This window comes from Sycon ciliatum, chromosome 1 (genome assembly GCF_964019385.1).
Source record: "Sycon ciliatum chromosome 1, ocSycCili1.1, whole genome shotgun sequence".
NCBI classification, from domain to species: domain Eukaryota; kingdom Metazoa; phylum Porifera; class Calcarea; order Leucosolenida; family Sycettidae; genus Sycon; species Sycon ciliatum.
The window spans coordinates 85,885,362-85,905,216 of record NC_088643.1 but is presented as its reverse complement, the minus strand read 5'-3'; the positions used below and the strand labels follow the sequence as shown (position 1 = coordinate 85,905,216).

Here is a 19,855-nt window from a genome sequence, read left to right as displayed (position 1 = left end):
ACGTTTTATTCTCGCCGCGCTTTGGCAGCGCGCTATAGCTATATATAGCGCTAAAATTTTTATTATTTTAGCGTTTGTAGAAAAACAGCAAAATCACACATTTCAAAATAATAGTATTAATAGTAGGTACACGCTACTCTCTACTGATGAGCTCCGACAGGGAGCGAAACAGCTGTCTAGAGGCGTGGAGCAATAATTATTATCTGTCAACGGAAGTGTCCTTGCTGGTGTCTGTATGGTTCGGCTGAAGAGCGCGTGGTTGTGATGAGTTAGGTACACGCTACATAATTATAATATATTATTATTGATTGTAGAGGAGACGGCTCGATACCGGAACGTTTTGACAGCCAAATTTGTATAGACCCAAAACGATCATCAACGTTGATTTTTCACTCGAAATATGTTTGTGGAAGGAAACTGGCATGTTGAAGTTTGCTCTGGGGCCAGAGTCAATCGAACTGAGCCACTCCTTTGTGTTGACCCATTGCCTCCAAGTTGCCCAATTTTTCGCTTCAAAAAAGTTCAGAGGTGGCTCCAAACCGGACACGTTTTAGAGTGCCCGTCAAATTCACTCTGGGTCTGCTATCGCTCCACGACGGCCAGTACAGGGTAACAATAAGCCTTGTGTGTGCTTCCATTAGTTTTGATTGGTATGCGGTGCTTTATTGTCGAGAGGCGAGCCGCTGTTTACCTGCGACAAGAAGTTGATTTTTCGAAAGTCGTAAAACTCAAGTCGCAGTGCGAAGCAACACGTCAAAAACTCACCTGCTTGATATGGCGCTTCTGGTCATCGCAGAGCCATGAAATTTTGGCTCGGAGTATAACACATCGTAGTCTCACTGTGACATATGTTTTCTAATCAAAATACCAAGAGAGAAAGTGAATATTGAGTCCGTTCCGGTTTGCAACCTATTTCCTATTTGAAACCGTCGCCTCTACAATCATACACATGTACAGTATAGTTGTACACTGTACTGTACTTGTAGTACATGACGTGCCAGCTGCTAAACCCCCGATCCTCCTCCCGACCCACGCAAAGGCGCTTCAGCCAGTTCAGGTCCAGGATGCACTGCATTTGTCCGTTCAGCTTTGTAGCTGCCGGGTGTCGTACCGCGTAGATCTACCGCGTTGCATGCTGTCACCAAACCGTTCGCCGTTCGGCTACAGTAAGTCAGTACTTTTGTAGTAGCAACGACGTTCTCCATCTCGCACTCAGCTACAAGACCGACTGATTCACCATAGCTGATTCGTGATGATGCGCGAAAGCCCCGAATAAAAAATACAGTTGGGTCTTCCGAGTTCAGAGTTAGCGTGGTGAGCACCTGGCCGACCGTGTCCAGGTGTGACAGCTCTTCAGCAGCGGCTCCGGTGGGACACGAGCCAATTGCCGTACACCACATGTGCAGACAACACTCGCTTGGGCAACACTGCCTGTGCGTGAGTGAATGTGTTACTGCAGTGTTACTGTTAGTGAAAGACAGGGACAGATCAATCATCATCATCATGACTGCAGAGCGCACTGCAACAGCGCAATGCCTTTGACTGTGCCAACAAACTACATTGTAAAATATTACTTACAGTCAGTGTACCCCAATCGTAGGCAATACTATGCCGCATGACCATGGCATAGGCATAGGGCCGCCCATTAGGGGATGGCTGGTACAGCTCACAGACTCCACCTCAGTTCTGCACTGCAGGTATTCGATCCCTATCTAGCAGTTGGACCAGGGCGTCGTACAAACTGTAGATCTACGACTGCCTGTGTGCACGAGTGCCAGCGGCCTGTAGAGATCAGAAACAAAAATCATCCTTGGCCCGGCATCATGGCATGCCAGCTTTGTGAAATCATAGCTTACACTTACAGTTACATGACTGTACATAACCATGATAACCATTCACAGACTCTTGAGCCATGACTCATGAGCCTGATGAGGCATACCTAACCTAGTACCTGCTAGGAATGGAGCATAGAAGAAGGAGAGTCGAGGTACAATAATTACACCTTCAGTGCCAAGGATGGAGCAACATGCCAGCAACCACATGAAACAGCCAAAAGTGAGTGAATAGTCATGATTTCACACGAAGCTGAAACGCTACACAGGCAGAGAAGGGCAAAAGCAGTCTAGCTCAGTGGAAATTGGAGTTTCCGAACGCATAAGGGCAATCATCAGACAGCAAGCGGTGGGCTATGTACAGAAGGCTCTGACGCTGGCTGATGAAGAATGCAGACTCCCTAAGCTGAGTAACAGTGGACTATGCTACTGGGGAACAGGAATAATACGCATGCAGTATGTTTAGCTATCAATAAGACCAACTCTCTGCTTCTCAATGACTACTCGAAACTATGCTCACCACATGGAATAACACACATTTACTCTAATGGATACAATCTCGGGAAAAAGTTAAAAGGGCAGCGCAACTGCCTGACTTAGTAGAAGAGTCGTGGTCATATCATAAAGTCCGAGCAGCATTCAAATATTAACATGAGACTGGCACCGAGGGTGGACTGTGGATTTATGAGATGCACGTGTACATATACAAGAGAGAGAAATACTGGATTATAGCCGGTAGCGATGGGTCATGCCAAAATGCACATTGTCAGTATCGTAACACGGATCTTATGACGATGATTTTGGTTCAAGGCTGGCAACATTCACGGTGGCGGTGGACCGCTGAATGCGATGCAGTAGTCCTGAGTGCATGAGCGTGCACTGATCAGAGACAGCAGGAAGTAGTATGACCAACTTGACTGAAACGCACGCATCATGAGGCTGCGGCTGCGGTCGCCGCCGCCGCCGACACCGTAGAAACATCGTAGGAGGAGAGTGGCTGCACAAGATGAGCGTCTTCGTAGCCACAGTTTTCACAACCGAACACGCCTGAACATTGAGAATAGCTCAGCATGCTAGCACCAGTCAACTGAATTGCTGGCTCGTGGCACTGAGCACAAATGGTGCGAGACTCACAGCACGGAGATGCCGAGAAGATGTCAAACGAATATATCGAGCCGAGGAGTAGCTGCTCGCCAATCCATGGTGCTGAGCAGCTACTGCATGTGGTGCGGTTTGGGCCAAGAATGCACTGAAGGCACACGGCCAACAGGTAGACAACAGAAGACTCATGGCGAAGCGGTATGAGCCGCTGCGGTGGCTTCGGCTCCAATGGTGTCAGATATATGACACCATCCACAACTGGATACCGATCATAGACGGGAAGCTGTTTACGGCATAAACAGCAAGGCACCTTGCCAAGCCGATGCGAGATCAGGCCAGTAGACACAACTTGCCGCAAGTCGTCTGGACCTGCATCCTTTTCATCGTCCATGCGCACGTTGTACGCATTCATACGATGCTTTGGTACAGCGTTTTTAAACGCAGTCATGTCCATCCGCCGCTGAAGGTAGCCCTCCGTTGATGACTTACGTGACACTCCCGATTGGCCGCTAACAATGCTGAAGTTTGAAACATCACCCATGCTTCCAGACAAGCTTGAACTGGTTGAATAGCCTGACGAGGAACTGTGTGTACGCGTGTGTGACTTGATGCCAGGGTTTATGACTGGCTTATCACTGGATTTTTTCAATTTTTTCTTTCGTTTGTCATCTTCAAGGGAGGTGGGCTCGCCGTCCGCAAGTACAGATGGCCTGTAGTCCATATCCTTGCGCAGGAATCCTTTGCCACAATCACAGTTGCAAGCCTTGTACGCCAGGTCATATCCTTTCTTGTTCCAAACATTTTGCCGTCGTTGCTTTTCAGACCAGCTTCTAGCGCGTCCCGCGCCTTTCAGGTATGTTAGCACCTGATCTTCGAAATCGTTGAAACACACCCTGTGCATGACTCCGCTTCGAGTGCAGCCTTCCCAGCTGCATACAACGCGCTCAGTCTCAGGCTTGTCTTCACTGGCGATGCTCTTCTCATCTTTCAGGCAGCCGCCCGGTTTGCAGCACACCAAGCTGTCCATCGAGTCCAAGCCGTCGTCGCCCTTGCCATAGCGAACGGCCTTTGCCTTCGCTTTTTGTTCTCTTGAAAACGGCATTCTTGTAACGTCAAATTGTCAGCTATAAGAGTCACAAGAATAGCGGCGCAAGCCTCCGCTTTACTACGACCTCGATTGGTGTGGGTAGTCCGATGTAAAATGTGGATCAAGTGAAACCGTCTCCAGATTTCGCCTTTTGACTAGTTTTGCACAGGTGATCCCTCTCCAGCTCCACGGTCCAACTCTAGTTCGGTTTTATGAATCTTCGCAAAGAAATGCAGCCCGGCCTGCAGGCCTGCGCTTCAGCGCTGCACTTGTCTTTGGCCGCTGGGAAGCTGTCCAGACTCCAGTCCATCCTGGCATCCAGGCAAAAAGGCTGTCCAGTCATATCAACACTACGACAACACAGACTGGACATCAGTGATATCACTTATCAGGGACTGTTCACCATGCCCATACTGGCCATAGCCTAGGCCATGGCATGGGCCATGGTTCACACCACACGGCTCTAGTGAGTAGTCTACGGTCGTACTGAGTCACCAGGTCACTGAGTAGATCTACGAGGTCGGAAATAAAAGACGAGTAAAAGACCGAGGCGAAGCCGAGGTCTTTTTAATACGAGGTTTTTTTATTTCCTATGCTGACCAAGTGCTAGCCAAAGCCTATGGGCCTAGCGCATGTGTTCCTACGAAGGTGTCAAATAAAGGCTAAGGAGTGAAATAGTACATGCCACGGTACATGTACATGTACATGTATGCAGGAATATTTTGACTGCTTAGATATCGCAAAAATCTATGGGAGTCAATACTAAGGGAGTGATAATGACCTGTACTACATGTACTACATTGTACTTCAAAGTACATGTAGTACTACTAGCTGCTGCATATTACCAAGAGTACATAATGTACTCTTGATATTACTAGTCACACACGTATCAGCTATGTTATTATTATTATTATTATTATTTGAAACTCAGATGTTGAGCCATAAATAAATGTAGAAAGGAAAAGGACATATGGATACGAGTTAAGGTGGCGATCTACCTTCAGGGGTCAAAATTTTGTGAAATTTTCAACTTGCTCTAATTTCGTCCAATGCGGTGTCAAATTGCTCGTATAGATCCCAGACATCATCTCTGAAAATTTGAGTGAGATTGCTTTATCCATATGGCTGCTATGAGCTTGCAAAGACCGAATGTAACATATCTTTGACTCGCACAATTGCAACTTTTTGGGGGAAAACGTAGAAATCAGTCTTTTCACGGTAAATCCTTGTGGATTTTGTTCAAATTTTCTGTGCTCGTCAGAAATACCACTGCTGACTCATGCCATACCAATACGCACATATTACGTCATCATGGACACAGTGCGCATGCGCAAATCAATAATTCGATAATTTGTGAAGAATTCAAACAATTGTGTTTGGAAAGTCTATTGGAGACGTCTCACGTCGTCGCCTGTCACCAAGATCGGGTGGAATGAGTACTGTCCGTCGTCTTGGTTGTCCGAAGCAGCCTATATGACTGCCAGAAGCTCTCGATATCCATCTATCCGCTGAAAATATCCCTGACGTTGACGACGCTGTTCAAATTTATTGGCAAAAAAATTGCCAAGCGAAGACGTATTTCAACTTCATCTCCAACTCTGACTACTCTGACGATGACGATGTCAACAGCAGTTCTAGCTATTGTGGTGATTAGTTTTTCTCTCTCTTTCGGCGTCAGGCAGTGAGTGCAAAATATAGCCTACTGGAGTTAGTCTGTGAAATATTGAGTGATTTCTGCTATTTCTGGTCAAATCAGTATGCTGTCAGCTGTACCAGTCCACATCCCATCGTAGATCTACTAAGCGAGCAGGCAAACCCAGATATTTGCCTTGGGATTTCATTGTGTGTGGTGAGAAGAGAAGTCCATTCAGTTCTGAGAAATTCAATTTCAAATTGGAAGTCCACAGGCCTGTATTTAGTATGCGCCGAATTCATCACCGCCAGTGACGCTTTGCATAGTTTTCAATATTCTACTGCCCATATATACTAAGACCTGTGGCGGCAACGCGATCCTATTCAATCTGTGGTCATGTTCTCCGAGATGAGTTCAGAAGCAGACATGTGATCTGCTACGCTGGACCTGAGGCAATTTACCAAAGTGGCAGTGCTGCAACCGCATGCGATCGCCGTGATGTGTGACGGAAACGGCATGGCTGCACCCTGGATATGCCTCATTCATCAGCACCTATATTGCCATACCCATGGAGAGAGGCCACCAGTGAAGGCTGGGTTTCCGACTTGATTTTGCCTGCAATGATCCTGATTGAACAAGCCCTTAGAGAAGAAATGAAGACTCTAGCTGAACACTGAAACCAGATAGCATCGCGTTTCTGCTCGGCACCGCACTAAGTAACACCATTGTGATACAACCAGGAAGAGCTGGGAACTTGTGGGAAGTGACAAAGAAGTCAAGGAAGAAGTAAAGAAGACTGAAGAAGAGCATTACTAATCATCAAGGAGACCAAAATGAGGTCACCTACGAGCCAGATGGCTTCTGATGTGAAGATTTGTAGGCAGGTAGGCTGGAATTGGATAGACCTTTTTTGTGTGTTTTTGGTAACTTTTTAGCCTATCCCGCATTTTTCTACCACGATTGCGGCAAAGTGGTAGGTGCTATACCCCTAAACCTATACATTTCTGAGCTCTGTGATGCATCAGCTAGTTCGTGAATGTCTTCGTTTAGCCATTTATCATTGCTTGTTCTCACATTGGTTGTGGACCCGATCATGACTTTTTTTGCGGATGCGCGCGTCAAAACGCTTTGTTGTGACATTGTGATCTAAAGGACTTTGCAACTGTTTCTTGATATTCAATACCCAGAAATATATGTTAGGAACGCTGTAGCAATTGGTTATTTTCTACTTGATGGATGCATATTTCAATTTTGCGGTTAAGAGGTGCGGGTGCGGCCAATTATCGCGATTCGGCAATAACAATGGACATGAGCGGAATCTGTCCTCTATTTGTGCTGCTCCTTGTCCTTTGGTACATAATGAATGTCTCCAGAAAATTTGACCTAATTCCAAAGAGAATTGGCTGAGATGTTTGTATTTTACGGTGGACTATCCGCGAAGGTAGATCGCCACCTTAAGAGTAACTCTCCATCACTGTAACTGGATACTACTTCAAGTATATACAGTCAGAAAGTGCAATAACTAGGCACAAAACTGACAGAGTACTGAGACATTCGACGTCCTGACACCTAGCTTCAACACATCTCCGTAGCGCTAACCGACAGCCTTCCAACTTGGAAGGTTCAAGGTTATGAAAAGACCAAAGCTTGCCTTCCCCTCTTTGGTCTTTTCATAACCTTGAACCTTCCAAGTTGGAAGGCTGTCGGTTAGCGCTACGGAGATGTGTTGAAGCTAGGTGTCAGGACGTCGAATGTCTCAGTACTCTTGTCAGTTTTGTGCCTAGTTATTGCACTTTCTGACTGTATATAGTATCCAGTTACAGTGATGGAGAGTTACTCTTAACTCGTATCCATATGTCCTTTTCCTTTCTACATTATTATTATTATTAAATTTTTGATAGGGCAATCCCCACAGGCCTAAGGCCTTTTGACAGGGTACCCTAAAAAATGAAGAACAGAATTACGGAAGGTATGCAAGGAAGAACTTGAGCGGACCTCCGCTGGGAGGGCATTCCAGCGGTCAGAGCCAAGGAAAGTGACAGAAAATAAACCATAGCGACGTTTGGCTGTCGGAAGAGCAAGGGAAGAGGATGGGGGGGGGGGGGAGGGGGGGGCTATGTGTTGACATTCCCTCGGCTTGTGAGGCTGCCACTATCTCGGTGCAGTCTCAATATTCCAGTGTGGAGACTGAGGCAATTCTCCTGATTGGTGCGTCCAACGCATTTTTATGCAATTAATCGCAAAGCTGCTCTACATAACATCAGCCACCTATGTCCTCCAATGGCCAACTTCATTGCCAATACATATGGTGCACCCATCCCGCTATTTCTGTCTGGCGGCGGCATGATTTTGTCTCGGGAGGGCGCGTGTCAGGGTGATTCCTTGGCAATGGCCATGTTCGCGTTAGCAGTGACACCTATGATTCGTGACCTTCGGCAACATCACGCGGATATTCAGCAGTGCTGGTATGCGGATGACGGCGAGGCTGGTGGTCGGCTGTCGGCAGTTCATGCGTTTTTGCGTGACATCACCTCCCTTGGTCCACAGTATGGATACAATCCAAATGCTGCTAAGACTAAGTTACTAGTCAAGCCTGGATTGGAGGAGGAAGCAAGGATCTTGTTTGCTGACACACCAATTGATATACGGAGTGATGGTGTCGGTTATCTGGGTGGCGCAATCGGCACGCAGGAGTACATAACTGGAAGTCTGTGCCGTCATGTGGCATTGTGGAGTAAGGAGGTACGTGCGTTGGCATCGTTTGCCAGGACGCAACCACATGCGGCTTACAGTGCTTTTACCAGAGGCCTGCATGGGAAGTGGCACTATCATCTGCGATCTCACAAAGACCCAGAATCTGCGTGTTTTGATGAACTGGATAGTGTCATTGGAAGAGACCTGATTCCGGCCCTCACTGATCGTCCCAGCCTGTCGGATACTGAATGCAAACTGTTGGCACTGCCTGTCAGGTTCGGTGGCCTCGCCCTCCCGAGTATTGCCCAGGACGCCAGTGAACAGCGAAGAGTGAGTCTGAGGGTGACGCGGCCCATTGTGGACATGATAGAGTGCAAATCTGATGCTGCTCCACCGGCCGTCGTTATTGCTCAGGCAGGGGCTCTTCGCAGGGGTGAGCAGAAGTTGCGTGCGTCTGCATATCGTCAGTTGCAGGCGGACATGTCCCTGGGGCTGTGCAATCAGCAGAGGTTGCTGGTGGAATGTGCTGCTGACCCTGGGGTTTCAAGCTGGCTGACTGCTGAGCCCCTGGCAGAGAGTGGCTTCATTCTTAACAAGGTGGAGTTTGTTGATGCATTGTCATTACGATATGGCTGGCCCTTGCGGGACATTCCAAGCTCGTGCGTGTGTGGTGCGGACCTCAGCGTCGATCATGCGGCAACGTGCCCTACTGGGGGGTACCCCACTCTCCGGCACAATGCTCTGCGTGACCTGATTGCCGAGGCCATGGATGCGGCCATCCCCGATGTGCGAATTGAGCCTCCTCTGCTCCCACTCGAGGGTGAAGCGCTCCCTGGTGCCACGACTAACCGGCGTCCGGAGGCTCGTCTGGATATCTGTGCAAGGGGCTTCTGGACTCGGCAGTAAGACACATTCTTTGATGTTAGGGTGACTCATCCTTCAGCGTCCTTGCTGTTGAGAGCGGAGGTTCTTGCTCAGCTAACCAGGAATAAGCAACAGAAGAAGAGAGCATACCTGCAGAGGGTAATACATGTGGAGAGAGGTGCATTCACGCCCTTGGTTTTTGCTACCAATGGTATGTGCAGCTAGGAGTGTTCACGTGCCCTGAAGAATTTGGTTGGCTTATTTATCAACAAGCATCCTGATTTACATTATTCAAGCGTTATGCCTTATGGCAAGATTGAGGTGCTGTATCTCTTTCTTGCTATTTAAATGGTTTGTAACGTGGAGGGGGATTTTGAGTCAGTGTTCTAAGGAGACAATGGGTCACTGCATGCACTTCAGTGTGTACTGAGGTTACGTTTGGTTGGTCACATTCCCAAATGGGAATCACTTGGAATCACTCGGAATCATTCTCGCCCGTTTGGTTGGTCAAAAGAGTGCGTTAGGTTGGTCACATACCACATGATTCCAGAATGGGAATCGCTGAGAATGATTCTTTTTGGAGAATGATCATTCCACCTCACATGCTGGAATGAGCATTCTCATTCCGGAATCAAAAATGATAATGGCTGCCACGAGCCAAACAATGTAGCAACAGGTTCAAGTGCCTCAAATCATGCACTCAGAAGTACCATGACTCTCTCAAGGAAACTAGAGTCGGGTAAAAGAAAAGACAGCCCAGTTCCACAACGACATCATGGAATTGTTATGTCAAGTGATTCCTAATTGATTCTGGCGCGTTAGTTTGGTCAGGTGATTCTTGCCGATTCCCATTCCAGAATGGTTGTCATTTACATTCTGAAAATGCCCAACCAAACGCAACCTGAGTCAGCAGCTGATCTGGAACGATGTGTGGAAGTTCTTTTCCGATCGAGGAACATACATGTACCTCGAGTTTCCGAAGTGGCAGTGAAGAACGCATAAATGTCCATCGATTCGACAGCCGAAAACATGTCGTGCCTTGTGCCTTGCCGATGTGCAAGAGAAAGTGAAAGGCGACAACGCCCAAAACTCACCATCCATCCTGTTACAAGAGTCACGGTGAACAGGCTGAAAATGTTGAGGATCACCCGCCGCGCCGACTCATTGGTGAGTGATGTGTCGACGACTGTCGGAACTGTAAAGCAGTACCACTGCCATAGACATCTCTGGTTGGTGACGTGGGGAAATGGAAACAAGGAGAATCTGGACATTAGGAAGTAAAACAGTGCCAGAAGATGATGAAAGGACGGCAAGCTTCTTCGATCGATGGAAGGGACATCACAGCAATCGTGAGAGAAAGAAGAAGGGTCTACAAGTAGGATAGGAACATGCATGCATACACATACATGTACGAAATCCACGTTGAAACCCGACTGCGAACACACCAAACAGGGAGGAACTGGTACGGATCCTAAGCCATAAATGAAACCAGAACTTGTGTGGCGCCGACGAGACTCGAACCCACGACCTACAAGTAGCTCCCGAGCTCGGCAATCCCAAGACTTAACCGAAGGTGCTATCTGGGATCACTATTATCTATTTGGCACATCAGGCTATATGAACCCTTGACCTTTGACCTGACCCTTATTTAGCTCGGTTCCTGATCTAAGCCAAGCCTTCTTGGGATGAACCGGTATGTAGAGAAGCTTCTCCATCGAGTACGAGTGTGCTGTACATTGGGATAATGTCCCATCGAAGAAGCTTGCTTGTGCCGTCCTTCATCATCTACTGGCGCTCTTGACAGTCTTGTAGTTTTATTTCCTGATGTCGAGATTCCCGGTGTTCCACCATTTCAGTTTTTTCACCACGTCAGCAACGAAGAGATGTCTATGGCAGTGGTACTTCTTTACAGTTCCAACAGTGGTCGAGACAACACTCACCAGTACAGTGGCAGTGAGCCGGCGCGGCGGGTGATCCTCAAGATGCTTAGTCTGCCATAGACATCTCTGGTTGGTGACGTGGTGAAATGGAAACACGGAGAATCTGGACATTAAGAAGTAAAACAGTGCCAGAAGACGATGAAAGGACGGCAAGCTTCTTCGATCGATGGCAGGGACATCACAGCAATCGTGAGAGAAAGAAGAAGGGTCTACAAGTAGGATAGGAACATGCATGTACATGCACATACATGTAAAAGACTGAAACTGAACAAAATTCCAGCTAGTATGTGACATACAAGTCAGCTGGGTTCAACACTATGCCAGTGGATGGCAGGGCAGCGTCCAACTCCGATGCCAGCCACGTCATGGACGACGCAACAATGAGATGGTTAACGATGGTCAGAGGCGAAAGCTAACCGCAAGGAAAAACAGAGAAATTGGACCAGGCTTGGCTATCAAACAGAAGACTGTTGTCCATATTCGAGAGCGACATGGGTCTGTATGTAGTGACCATGACCATGATACTCGATAGGTACTTGGATATGTGCACAGAATATGATTGGGAAAACCTCAACCAAAACAGAGACACTTTGTGAAATCTGTCTCCAGTGGCTTGTGTATGCCACATACATGGCTACGAATCCCACCAGACCAAACTCACACGATCCACTGCAAAGGAGCTGTAAATGGTCAGCGAACACTGTGTTCGAAACGGTGGACCACATTCCACCGCAAAGCACATAATGGGTGTGCACATACTCTTAACCAGTTCAGCTCTGCATTGGATGTGACAGTACTGCCTGTGACCGAAGAGCTTGCAAAGAACGAGACCACTCTAGTAACTGCATATGGCACGTTTCACAAGGCATATCCTTGGCCTGAGAGTACACCATGACGATCGTTCCTTCTTTTCTTTGACCAGTTGATCCACACTTGAGGTCCATAATCAGGAAGGAAAACATGAGAGCAGCCAGCATGCTCTAAAGGAACGCATGCGACAATGTTCAGAAGACGGCATAATCCTGACTCCTGCATGGACAACAACAAATCGAAAAGCCGCACCAATACGTGATAAGCGTCATGACTAGTATACATGTACAAGTAAACTACAATGTATTTTGAATTCAATTGAACCTCATAACACAAGCTGTCCCCCGTGAATTCCGCGATTCCGCGGATTGCAGAATTTCCCCAAAATCCAGTAGTGTCCACAGAATTCAGAATTCAGAAAATCCCGCGGAATATTGCAGAAAAGGGAGAAAAACTGCTTTTTCTGGAGACTTTTGATAGATTTCACAGCCAAACTAACCAGCTTGTGACTTTCAAAATCAACTTGCACAGTACATTTTGGAGCTTTCAATTTTTGGACCAGTATTTCGCATAATTTTGGTTCAGAATTGATAGGGACAACAAACTTCGGTGGGGTTGCGGAAATTCAATCTGTTTTTAGAACTTTTTACGCTCATTTCCCTTGCAGAAGTGTCACAGAATTTGGAAGGATTTGCAGAATTAGCGCAGAATTTACTGTTTTCAGCCGCAGAATTGTGCACGGAATTTCTGATATTCTGCCGCGGAATTCACGGGGGACAGCACAAGCCATAACCCTGGCAACTGCATTCTCACAGTGGAAACTGATTCAAACTTCACAAAACGGGGTTTCCAGTACTTTTTGGACTCAACATCCCTAACGAGTAATCTTTCACGTAACGATTAGTTGTATGTATGTATGTATGTATGTATGTATGTATGTATAACTCATAATCACAAGGTGATCGTAGAGGCATTAATCAGCGAGAGAATTGTGAATGATGTCTCTGAATCCAACTCTATCGTGTGCTGCATGAGAGAGAGCACGCAAGGGAAGACCCGTCCAACTTTTAATGTTAGAAATCCATGATGTCGCGGGCCTTCCTCTCGGTCGAGATCCAGGAGTTGATCCTTGCAGGAAGGGCTTGGAGAAAACGTCATGTCTCGTAACATGGCCAAACCACATCAACTTAAATTTCTTGACTTCGTTCGCTAGCCGCATCCTTGCTCCGATGATGTCATTGATTTCTTCCAGGATAGATTGGTTGGTACGATTAGTTGACTGTGAGGAATTATCGATCGATGACCGAGTAATTGGTATACATGTACCGGGTAATCGCTTCAGCCCTACTTATACCATCTTTACAGGGTTTAATGTGCAGCTTCCACATTCCATACTGGTAACACAATTACAAGCACATGCGCCTCGTGTGAGACCAATCGACCTGCAAAAATTACAAATACGAAGAAGCTTGCGTATAAGCGCATGGGTCATTACGATATGGTCCTCTTGTCCAGGGTCAGTTCACTGTAATGCTGTCTTTTCTTCTTGGCTCATGGGGCAGGTGATACTAATTGTAGTGGCCCCCTGGATAGGTTTTACTGCATTACATTTTTGGACTGATTCGGCACGAAATGGCTGGAAGTTGTACAAATGACAATGAGAGAGCTTGGAAGCTCAGGGCCCTACGCTATGCTCTTTTGCCTTGATGACCTAGACAAAAAAAGCATAGGGATGTTATAAATTCTTATAAATTTCTACTTTTTGTTTTTAGACATAACCTGGGATTCGAACCCGCACTATCGCCCTGCATGCATCCCCCGATACACTTCGCATACATACTAATTCTTCCAAGTTGCTTCACGTTATGATCTTGTATTTGAAAGCCCTACTGTAAAACCGGAAAGTCTAACGAATAAAAAGTCTAACGTTTTTGTAATTTTGGCATGATAACGTGCAGAACGTTTAACGAAGGCTACCTGGCCACCCATCTGTATGCGCATCTTAACACAGACATCTAGCGATAACGTATTTTTCAAATAACGAAAAAGAATTGGTCGTTAGACTTTCGGGTTTTACAGTATTTGAATATGCATTGTGGCCAGCCGTCTTTGAGTGTACGGTACGGTACGGGACAGGTATGGTCGAGGGCAATACGACACCATATACCGCCTTGATGACGGCAAAAAAAGAATAGGGATGAATGGATGAATGGAGAGTGTAGATTTTAAAAGGACAACGGACAGTTTCCAGCGGCGGCTCGAGGATGACATCGCTCACATCCGGGAGTCAAGCGACATCTTCGTGGCGGCGGACAAGACAAGGAACATGTATGCCGTCAACAAGGACCGCTACGAGAAAATGATGCATGACAATGTAACCAAGAACTACAAGCAAGCACCGGAAGAGACATACGACGACATAAATGTGGAGGCTAGGAATATAGCCAATGCGCGTGGATTGGACGAGAGAATGGATAGTATGGCAAAAAAGGACGCGTACGTGACTCTAAAAGACCACAAAGACAACTTTAACGACAACCTCCCATGCCGCCTCATCAATCCGGCGAAGAGCGAGGTCGGAAAGGTATCAAAGGCGATCCTGGAAAGGATAGTCCAGGGTATCCGGCGCCAACTGCCAACAAATGCCTGGAAGAACACATCCGCCGTGATCGACTGGTTCGAGGGGCTGGAGGAAAAGCAAAACTGCGTTTTTGTATGTTTTGATGTCGTGGAGTTCTACCCGTCTATCTCGGAAGAACTATTATTAACGTCGTTGGAGTTTGCCAGAGGCTTCACGTCGGTGTCTTCGGAGGACCAGGAAGCTATCCTCTATGCACGGAAATCCCTGCTATTCGGCCTCGGGAAAGAGTGGTTGAAGAAGGGAAGCGGAGTATTCGATGTGACGATGGGATGCTATGACGGTGCTGAAGTCTGTGAGTTGGTCAGCACGCTGGCCCTGGCCAAACTATCCGAGGTGTACAACGGCAGTGACATTGGACTCTACCGCGACGATGGGCTGGCAGTGTTCCGGAACGTATCGGGACCGGAAGTGGACAGGATCAGAAAGGACATGACCAAAGTTTTCAACAGCCTAGGACTAAAAATTACTATCCAGGCAAACCTGAAATCAGTCGACTTCCTAGACATCACGCTGGACCTACGCACTGGCAACTACCGTCCATATCGGAAACCCAACGACCGGCCACTGTATGTCCATCACAAATCCAACCACCCACCAGTCATCATCCAGAACTTGCCCTCTTCCATCAGCCGACGACTAACGGACATATCAACGGATGAGGAGACATTCCAGGACGCATCTCAAATGTACAACAATGCGCTCAGAGACAGCGGGTACAATGAGACCGTCCAGTTCTTGGAGGAACGGAAGAGTGGGAAAAGGAAGAGACAAAGGAAGAGACACCGGAATATCACATGGTTTAACCCACCGTTCAGTAAGAATGTGTCCACGAACATTGGTCAGCGATTCCTGCAACTCGTCAGCAAGCACTTCCACAAGGGTTGCAAATTATACAAGATATTTAACCGGAACACGCTAAAGTTCAGTTACAGTTGCATGCCAAATGTCGCCACCATCATCAAGCAACACAACAATAGTATCCTCCGCAGCGACCACCAGAATAAGACCAAGGATGTGAGAACCTGCAACTGCCGTGTCAAAAATGATTGCCCCTTGGAAGGAAACTGTCTAGCATCGAGCATTGTGTACAGGGCACATGTAACCGGCAGCGACATGAAGGAGTACACTGGATTAACGGAAGGGACATTCAAGACACGATTCAATGGTCATCAACATACTATTCGCCACAAGAAGCACGAGACCTCAACGAGACTGTCCAGACACATCTGGAGACTGAAGGATGAAAACAAACCTTACAGACAGTATCAAGTGGTCCGTTGTGAGGAGAGCCGCACCATACTCTAACATCTCGAAGCGCTGCAACCTGTGTCTGGCCGAGAAGCTGGAGATTGCCTGGGCCGACAAGACCCGCTCCCTCAACAAGAGGTCAGAGCTTGTGTCCAAGTGCCGTCATGAAAACAAGTTCTACCTCTGTAACTTTGCGCGCAAGGTCAAGTGAATCTAGCTGGTAGTCCCGTTGCCAAGTGTGTGTGTGTGTGTGTGTGTGTGTGTGTGTGTGTGTGTGTGTGTGTGTGTGTGTGTGTGTGTGTGTGTGTGTGTGTGTGTTATCTGTTATAACTCCGGATTCGCGAGCTCATGCCGATGTCCAGAGCCGCCTTGCGAAGGGTGCCAGGGCCTTTGGCTGTCTTCGGCGGATTTTACATGATCAGAGCCTGAACCTGCCTACTCGACGGCATTTGTATGTGGTATGTGTTCTCACCACGGTTTTGTATGGCTCGGAGTGTTGGACCCCATTGAAGTCGGACTTGGACAAGCTGGACAGGTTCCATCACGCCAACCTACGGTCAATCCTTGGCATTTCGCGCGGCCGCCAGTGGGAGCAGCACATTACATCGGAGCAACTACGCACACAGTGGGGTGACCCTACTCCACTGTCGTGCATGGTACAGCGAAGACGCTTGGAGTGGCTTGGGCACCTAGCTCGGCTTGATAACAATCGGTTACCCAAGCAGTTGCTCTTCGCTCATCTTCCACGGACCCGCCCGTTTTGCGGCCCCCGACATCGCTGGAAGGACGTTGTCCAGGCTGATCTGACTGTGGCCGGTGTGCACAATTGGTTCCAATCAGCCAACGATCGCGGAGAGTGGCGTGACATAGTGTCGGCAGCAGCGGGGGTGAAGGAGCCTGCCCCGAAGACGATTGTGTGCCACGTTTGCGGCCGCCTGTTTCGTCGGCGCGCCGACATGGCCCGGCACAAGTGCACAGCAGTCCGACAGCTCCCCGTATCACAGCAGCCTGGGTCGGTGCAGTGTCCTGCCTGCAGTAGATGGCTCCGGAGCAGGGGTGGGCTTGCAGTGCATAAGTGCCTAGGGAGTGACAACTGTGACGACCGACCGCCTTTTGATGCTCCTCCTGTTGCCGAGGTCCCGGTGTGTACTGCCTGCCAGCGTACTTTCAAGTCTACTGCTGGCCTCAAGCGCCATCGCTGTGGACCCCGCCCGAAGCGCCCTACAGTGACTGATCGCCAGCACTTTGAACATCATTGCCGAGTCTGTAGTCAACGCCAGTTTCAGAGGCGACAGGACCTGGAGCGCCATTTGAAGCACTGCCTACCTCTCCCCTAACCTCTCTGACAGCACCTCCCTTTGGGGAGCGGCGTGGCCATTTCTGGCAGCTGTCAATAGTAGTAGTAGTAGTAGTAGTAGTAGTAGTGTGTGTGTGTGTGTGTGTGTGTGTGTGTGTGTGTGTGTGTGTGTGTGTGTGTGTGTGTGTGTGTGTGTGTGTGTGTGTGTGTGTGTGTGAGTGTGTGTGAGTGTGAGCCAGCTAGTTCGGTTGGTGGGTACACTTATGCCAGACAGTGTTGGGCCTGTTGCCAACGGGCTCGGCTGCTTGAAGGTGTATTGTTGTACCTACCACCTTTGTTGGTTTCTGGGTTCATATACTTTCTATTTGAAGTATACATACCTGTTAACCATGGACTGCTTCTGGCTAGATTAACTCTTGTGTAATCAATGGTGCTAGTGAAGATTATATCAGATCCACTCTGATTTAGCCACCCACACTAGTACCAAGTATTACCTTCACTGGGGGCAGGGGTACCTGCAGTTGGATCCCGGGACGGATACCCTGATGCCGTCAATCCTTTTTCTGCACCTTGTCCTCACCCACTTACTGAGGTGTGGTGAGCCCATAAGTGGGATCATTTCAAGTCCACCCTAGTTTGGGGATTTCAGGGGGTGTCGGCCGTTGGGTGGTTCAATAGCCAATTGAGTCATCTTTCCAAGATTCCTTTTGAGTCTCTCTCCCCTCTCCCGGGGAGACCCACGTGACCAGTTTTGGCAGTGAGCAAGTACAAGTACAAGTACAAGTACAAGAGTGTGAGCGCGCATGTGTGTGTGTGTGTGTGTGTGTGTGTGTGTGTGTGTGTGTGTTTGTGTGCATTCGTGAGAAAGAGAGTGCGTGTGGGTGATTGGATAAGTGCGGGTGCAAGTATGTGTGCGGTAGGTGTGAGAATGAAAGGATGAGTATTGTGGCCGTGTGTGTGTGTGTGTGTGTGTGTGTGTGTGTGTGTGTGTGTGTGTGTGTGTGTGTGTGTGTGTGTGTGTGTGTGTGTGAGAGAGAGAGAGACAGAATGTTTGTGTGAGATTTGGAGAATGTGTGTGTGTATGTAAGATTTAGAGAATGTGTGTGCGAGATTTGGAGAATGCGTGTGTGTGTGTGTGTGTGATATAGAGAATGAATGTGTGTGTGCGTGTGCATGTGTGAGATATAGAGAATGAATGTGTGTGTGTGTGTGTGTGAGAGAGAGAGAGATTTAGAGAATGTGTGTGCGGACGTGCGTGTGAGTGTATGTGTATGTGAGAAAAGGGAGAGAGTGTGGGTGTATATTTTTGTTGTGGTGTGGGCATGTGTGGATTTGGCATTTGCCCCCAGCTCTATTCTATATCATTCATGCCGGAACTACTGCTGCATAGCCCCAAGTCTGAAGACTTGGCAACTTCACGCCTGCACCTGACTCTTGCGCTATGATACGCGTCGCCTATGACACCCCTCGGAATTTCCCACCTTGCTCCCCCTTATGTTCTGGCTGCCCGTTTTGGATCCATCAGTTGCCTGATGATCGTAGAGATACGTGAAACTCAGAGTTGTGACAAAGCTTCCAAACTCTCTCTTGTGAATAGGGATGTTATAAATTTTTCAATTTTCCTATTTTTTTAGGCATTACCTGGGATTCGAACCCGCACTATCGCCCTACATGCATTCCCCCATACACTTTGCATTCATACTCATTCTTCCAAGTTGCTTCACGTGATGATCTTGCGTTTGAAAGCCCTATTTGAATAGTGTGGCCAGCTGTATGTGGCCAGCTGTGTTGGATGGTACGGTACGGTTCGGGACAGATACGGGATAGCGCCAGGCGTGACACAAACACACAAACAAACAAACACCAAATTAAAGCTGTGTGGACCCTGGCTAGCGCCAGACGTTACTGAAGTAACGTCTTCTACATAGCTACGGGAATTAAATTTTACTTTCTGACAATTGTGCTGGTGATGTGCAAGCGGTGTGGGTCGGCTAAGAGTGCAGTGTGGAGTGGTGGAGTGATGGACTATACATACCTGAGGTCTGGGCGGTGTCCAGTAGTTCTTTTTTGGTTCTCACGCCATCAAGTATTTTGGCATCCAAAAATCATAAATTCTGGACGACGCAAAATTGAGAAAAGTGGCTCTGCTGCAACATGACGGAAAAATCTCTTGTGGAACGCCTTCCAGATTTTGTTTAGGGACTATCCTAGCCCTCAATAGGCCAAGTTACAATAGCATTCATGAAAGTCTTCCATGCCAAATCGAAGACGATCAAAATGGTGATTCTGCTCAAAATTGGTCACAGAAAAAGTCGAAAAAAGCGGCGTCTTTGTCTATGGAGTAATTAAGAGTGCATACATAATTATTTATTTCTATCCAACTTCCCATGACTACCATGTATGAACTTCGAAATCAGGTGAAATGCCTCAATGGACATCGCTCTGAACTACAATTTTGACCCTCGTTTGCAGCTGATCTGAGAACGCGATCAGCCTTTTGAAGTGTATCTGTTCACATTCAAAACACCCATTAATATTTGTAACATTGTAGATAATTTTTGTTCTCAAGTTTAGGCCACACCGTTTTTTATCTGTGTTTCGCGTCCCCCGCGCGCATGTACTATTTCACAGCCGAAGTTTTTAAAAAAAAACGGAACAAAAATTTTTTTTTTTGAAAATGCAATACAAATTTAATGCAAACCCAGAAA

At 47.6% G+C, this 19,855-nt stretch overlaps 1 protein-coding gene and 1 long non-coding RNA gene across 3 annotated transcripts; both read right to left on the bottom strand.

Moving 5' to 3' along the window:
• Nucleotides 1-942: 942 nt before the first annotated feature.
• LOC135806053 (uncharacterized) lies at nt 943-19,673 on the bottom strand. Of its 2 annotated transcripts, none has more exons than XR_010551200.1 (3): nt 19,183-19,673; nt 10,306-12,180; nt 943-1,782 (listed from the first exon to the last, which is right to left on the bottom strand). It is a non-coding gene; the product is annotated as an uncharacterized LOC135806053 (long non-coding RNA). The 2 variants fall into 2 exon arrangements; XR_010551201.1 differs by lacking the exon at nt 943-1,782 and adding an exon at nt 7,375-9,361.
• LOC135806052 (headcase protein homolog) lies at nt 1,983-4,389 on the bottom strand. The gene has a single exon (XM_065320199.1). It carries the CDS (start codon nt 4,033-4,035, stop codon nt 2,764-2,766), a length of 1,272 nt encoding a protein of 423 aa, XP_065176271.1. The 5' UTR covers nt 4,036-4,389; the 3' UTR covers nt 1,983-2,763.
• Nucleotides 19,674-19,855: the final 182 nt, after the last annotated feature.

Excerpts from the sequence above, each read along its gene's own strand:
- LOC135806052 (XM_065320199.1), bottom strand. The coding sequence starts at position 4,035 with ATGCCGTTTTCAAGAGAACAAAAAGCGAAGGCAAAGGCCGTTCGCTAT.